Genomic DNA, 6,000 nt, shown 5'->3' on the forward strand with positions numbered 1-6,000 from the left:
AGTGGAGGTGAGACAAAAAAACCCTAAAGACCATGAAAAAATTTATAAGAAGTAATACACCAATGTATTTCCACAGCTTAACACCTATTTATAGCTCTTTTTAATTTGGCATCCAGTAAACCGCATGGAACTGCCAATTCACTCAACTGTCAAATAAGTTATAAGGAATTTAGTTCCTAAATACACTTCTCTTAGTCCCTATCACTACTTCAAATAAGATATAAATGCAATTAAATTTTACTAGGACTTGCTAACTCCTGCTGTGTTTGTATTCATATACCAAAGCCTCACAATCTGGGTTAAAAACATGCAGGAGCATTTCCCAAAATACTGAAAAAAAATCTAATTCTAGTAGTGACATTATTAATCCCCAATTACCTTGATGTCACTTCCATTTAAAGACATTCTGTTTATGCGACTGCCATTTGGTCTGCTGGAATCAATCCAATAGATGAACTCTTCTCTGTAGTCAAAGTCTACTGCAATCACATTGTTCAGCCCCTAAAAATAGGGAAAAAAAAAGCCTATTTATTCAAATGTTTGAATATAAACTGCTGGATAACATTCAGAATAAAATATACGTTGCATTTAATACTCAGAAAGCTTTATTTTACTGACTGTATATTTGTGAAGCAATTACCTCATTTTTCTATCTATTACTTGTGAAAAATCAGCATAAAATAAAGATTGTAACAGAAATAAATGGTGACAAAGAACTGTCTCACTTCAAAAATGTAGATGATGTATGAGGCTAAGCGAAGCTTCTGTTTTTTTCTTTATTATTATTAAAATGAACTTTAGCACTAAACACTTTGACTTTTGCTCAATTTCTCTGTTCATTACTACCTTTGGCATTTCTTTGGCAAATTAGATGAGAGAAACAGAAATAGTATAACATCTACGATATTTAAGTAACGAAAAAAAATCCTTAGAAATATAAATTAATCAGGAATTCAAAATAGTGGTGTTCGAAAAGTTTTGATTTTAAATCCTGAATAGAGAGGTTTTGACTATTTACACGCTCCGTTATAGGTACTATGTATATATACACTCAGACACAGAGGTAATATATACACAAAGTGTGAAAGCCAGAGATCCAGCAGGCATCTGGGAGTCTCCTATGGCTCCAATTACAACACCAATACATTTTAGGAAAGAGTGGTGATCATATCTGAGCTACTCCTTACTCCACTAGGTTGGAAAGAGCAATCATATAATAATGGCTTTTCATCCCAAATGGCAGATAAGAAGGAAGGGGGTTGCATTCAGATGAGGGCTCTTATTTCCTTATCTGCCCCATAACCTGCTTAACGTCCTGATATGTAGTGAAATTACAATTATTCTTAATATACCAAGATGTTGTTATCAATGAAATATGGAGCAGCAGCGGTAAAAAGAACGGAAGCTGTTTGTACTCCTTTTAAAACCGCAATATCAGTTAATCAATTCCCTTATCAGCCCCGTGACATTCTACTCTCAGGTGGATCAGCAACCTCCCTCGTGGATGTAATTCATCCCTGTAAAGGGGATGTGCTGGACCAGCCAGCTCTAAAATAAACAACTAAGAACAACAATATTTAATTGCACAGAAACTTGATACACGGCTTATCTGCCATCTACCACTGTGTAATTACTGTAAATCTATCTCTTGATCAAAATGTAGAGAAAAAAGAGCAATTAGGCTGCACAAATCATCATTAGAGTAAGCCTGAAACAATACAGGGTTGGAGGACCACTCATTTTCAAAAATCCCATACCTATGTATGCATTGTTTTATCAAAACCAGCTGCAGCTCTGTCAGTCATAACTGTGCTGCAAAACATTTGTCCTGTCTCTTTTACTATTAGTATAATTGTATCTATAGAGAAATCCCAAACCCAAATTCTTAAACAAGGAGACAACAGGTGAATGAATACAAAATACTATTGAATACAAAATATTATTTAATACATTCTAGAAATTGAAGTCAGCAATTTTTGAAAAACTGGCCTTATATCTATATATTCTATGACACTGTAAAATTTTCCTAAGGATCCAGACTAATAAAAAGAATTGACTGCTGGCACGTCTTTGGTTTCAAGTGTTTTATTTTGGGTCAGTTAGTTTCAAAATTTATCAGAACATCAATTGCAGGTAAAATATTTCTGTACATCTGTAATAGAGTTCTCTGTCCAGACATCATCTCCTCTTTCTGAGATGTCACTTAAGTCCTTCTAACATAATTGTTGCGTCACGTGCAATCTGCTTTTTAGGGAAGGTTTCAAATGGCATCAGCTGCCTTAGTCTCTCATCTTAAACCTGTGTTTTTGTTTCTGTTACACACAGCACAGGCTGTGATTTGTGTTCCCTTGGTGCCCCAATTAAAAAAACAGATAAAAATCCCAAAAAATGAGGAAGATTATCTACTCTGCTTACAGAAACTCTAATGATTTTGATGACTAGGATGTGAAGGAAATGGAAAGCAAAGAACATACATGAGACACAATTCAAACAGTTGTACTGTTTATGTATATTTAAAAAAAAAAAAGAAAATAGAGGGGAAAAGCTGGCACATAACTCAGAGAAGACTGAATGAGCTCCTGCTTTCAGCTTCTTTACTCCGAGTTTTTATGAACAACTGTTAGAATGGCAAAGCACAGACCAAATACACAAAAAGAAGGGTGGGTTTGCTCCTCTGCCAGAGCCACTCTGGTATTTGCCATCATCTGGTAGATGTCCAGGAAAGAGCCAATTTATCCTAACATCATAAGGACACAAGAATGTCCTGCTGAGGGAGATAACCCCACGTGTGGTTCTGTTGGTATAGCTCCTCTTCGGCTTTCAAATCAAATGCTGTATTTGTAGGAGCAAAGGCCAGTAGGTTCAATAGCAGAGGTATTTATCAGACCAGTGAATTAATGTGATATGGAAAACATAGATTTTCTTCAGTGGCTGGAGCTATGTGGTCTCTAATGCACTGAAGAGGAGTCCATTAAATTGAAGACTGATGATGCCCTGAGACAATCTGTCAGCACCGACCATCAAGAAAATTTACTGTTTGTTCCCCTCTTTCCACAGGCTTCCATTAACAGATACACCAGCAAAAGAGGGGAGAGGCAGTGAGATGGAAATGAGAGGGAGTCAGAAGGATTTCAGAAGAACAGACAGACTTTAACATAACATTTTCTATGCTTAAATAAAGCCAGTGTTTAATGAAAGATGGTAATTTTGTAATTACTGTTGTGAAGACCTAAGCACGTCTCTTGTGACATTAGGGTGCACAGCTTACTGACACAAGAAGTCACAAAGAGCCTAACAGGTACTAAATAATTTCCTAGTCTTACTACAGTTGACTGAATATTATTCAAGGAAATAGATATTTTTATTAAAAATATTTTGGAAATCTAATCTGTGGTAAGAAACTACACTTAGGTGAAGCACAGAAGAAGAGCAGAAACTGCTAAAAATGTCAGCTCTGCATTTACTGGGTGACATTCTATTTTTTGCTTTTTTTCACATTTTTTGCCTGTTATAATAATTTAGAGTAATTACTTAAAAAAATAGATTTAGCTAAAGATATAAGTTCACATATTGCTATAACATAAATCTTGGGATTGTCTGTCTAAAAAATAGATTTAGATTGTGACAGTAAGCAGCCCAAATAATACATGGCCAAATGGCTTTTTGTTGTTTTGCTTGGGTTTTTTACTGGAATTTACAAATTGAGCAAAACATATTGGGATGGAAGAGGATCACAAATAACATAATTTTTTAGTACATCAGAATGACTGACGAAACAACTGCCCGAGCTTTAATCTTGTCAAATTCAGACAAAATAGTCAATTTAAAGTATTACAACAACTCTGAAGATGCTGCAGTTGTTCTGTGGTGCTCACAACGCCAATTGTAGGATGATGTTTCTGTCAGTTGCACACTTTAGAAAAGAATAAAAGTATTGAGTTAAACTTAGAGCATGGTACTATGATTATACCTGTTTCAACAAAGTGTAGTTGGATCCATCAGTGCTAATTTTTCTTATTTCATGATGATCAGCCAGAATTAAGAAAGGTTCCTCATCTAAACCCCGGGAGAAAGAATATATTAGACTAGCTTTACGTTAATTTATGGAAAATCAGGAATACAATGCTGAAATACAGATGGTTTGAAAAATAAATGTTACATGCTTTGATCAATGTTATGGATGAAAGAAATATTTAAAACATTCAAATGTTCCAAGAAAGATCAATGATGCAGTATAAAAATGAACAAAGCAATCAATTAGTATATCTTTCAATGTAATTTAATTCTTTTGCCTTTGCAATGTGGGAACCATACTATATTTTATCCTAATTTAATGTCAGAGATTAAATTTGAAACATATTTCATTCCATATGTTTTAATTTCAACATTTACTTTTAAATTATCGTTGAGACTATTAATTGTTATAGTTGCAAACTGAGCATGTTTCGACCATTGTTTTTTGAGATTTCAATACTCTGAACAGTCTGGTGATAAAGAAGCAGCTCTTTGTAAAAATTGTGATTCTATAATTCTGAACTGAAGCTAGATTTGACTTTTTTAACCCCGGATTTCTAATTTAGAAAAAAAATTACCTTCAGATATTCATTCATGCCGTCACTTACTTTGACATATCTCTCACACTGACATACATAATAGTAAAAATAATATTTTTTTTAAAGCTGTCTTTATTTTAGCTCTATTAAGAGAGACTTCAACTAAAATTAAAAAAAAATATTACCAATGATAATTTAAAATGTATTAAAGGTCTTGTATCTACTGCTCATAGATTCTAGAATGTAATGTGTTGCCCAGCCTACTCTGCTCTTGTACTGAACATATTTGCATTTTATGCTCAACTTTTAAGACATAAATGACCTGATGCATCATCCTCAGCCCTGACTGCTGGTGGTATGTGGAGAATGGCTGCAATGCTCTGCTCTGGTGTAAAGGCTTTAAGGTAATTTATGCCAAAAAATCAACATTAGGCCAAACGTGCCCACGTTGGCATCTCCTTGCAGCAGAGCCATCCTTGCACAGCACTCACAGTTTTGTCATGGCCACTTCTCAAGTTTGACGTATTAACCACTCCAAAAAACCACTTCTGTGATGTGCCTTAGCTTCCCTTCTCATCTGAGTGATCTATAGCTTCTAAATGTACAGGTGGCTTGCAAGGTGGGAGATGGGAATAGAACAAAAAAAAAAAACAGCTGTGGAATTTCTGCCCTCTCCTGTATTTTCTCTGCTTACTCAGGGAAGCACCTGAAACTGGATTATTAGGCAGACAGAGGTTCCAGCCTTCTTGTCATTTAGAAAGAAAACTGGAAGACTGCCTGGGCTGTGAAGGAAACCCACCAGAACCCAGCAATGGGTTTCTGTTCCGTTCCTGTTGATATTTTGCTTTTCCAGACAATCCCACTCACTGAGGTACATAAAAATAACATCAGAGGGGTGAGGAAATAACCAGTGCTCTCACATCTTGAGTTTCACTGTGTAACACATATAAGACTGAAGGATTTCATATGCTATAAGAATAACAGAGTTTGCATTTTCTAGTAATTTTCTAAGTAATAACTTTTCCTGCTCCTTCTTTTCACATGAAGTTTGATGTACATTCTAATATTCTTAAGAAACCAGAAATCTTTTAAACACTTATCATAATCATACTGTTATCATGTGACTCAGATATGCATTTTAACTTTCTTAATATTTTTTCTAAAAAGTTATTAATTCAAACTTTCATGATCCACTGTATTTACTACAAATGATCTGAGAACAATACATATTAAAAATATAACTTATTACATTCAGATATTGAATCACGTCCCTATTTTATATTGAAGAGGTAGGAGAGTCAAAGTAGCTTTGTTTAGCTTTCATAGAAAGGTAACAAAGACGTTGGGGCTAAGGTTTTTCACAAATTATTTTGGATACAGCTGTGGATTATAAAAAAAATTAAATAGTAATACCTGAAAGGGATTTGCAGCCATTGATGTTATCAGG

General features: G+C 34.7%; 1 protein-coding gene across 5 annotated transcripts in view; it reads right to left on the minus strand.

Moving 5' to 3' along the window:
• LRP1B (LDL receptor related protein 1B) overlaps positions 1–6,000 on the minus strand; it is a 675,815-nt gene that overhangs the window by 105,339 nt on the left and 564,476 nt on the right. For all 5 annotated transcript variants that reach the window (XM_017830208.1, XM_017830207.1, XM_017830205.1 and 2 more), the window contains exons 55-57: positions 5,967–6,000; positions 3,971–4,056; positions 379–501 (exon numbers count right to left, since the gene is read on the minus strand). The exon at positions 5,967–6,000 is cut by the window's right edge and continues 150 nt beyond it. In XM_017830208.1, the coding sequence (XP_017685697.1) occupies positions 379–501; positions 3,971–4,056; positions 5,967–6,000 (243 nt within the window). The remainder of the gene's footprint in view (positions 1–378; positions 502–3,970; positions 4,057–5,966) is intronic.

Source organism: Lepidothrix coronata, unplaced genomic scaffold (genome assembly GCF_001604755.1).
Source record: "Lepidothrix coronata isolate B3197 unplaced genomic scaffold, Lepidothrix_coronata-1.0 Scaffold175, whole genome shotgun sequence".
NCBI classification, from domain to species: Eukaryota; Metazoa; Chordata; class Aves; order Passeriformes; family Pipridae; genus Lepidothrix; species Lepidothrix coronata.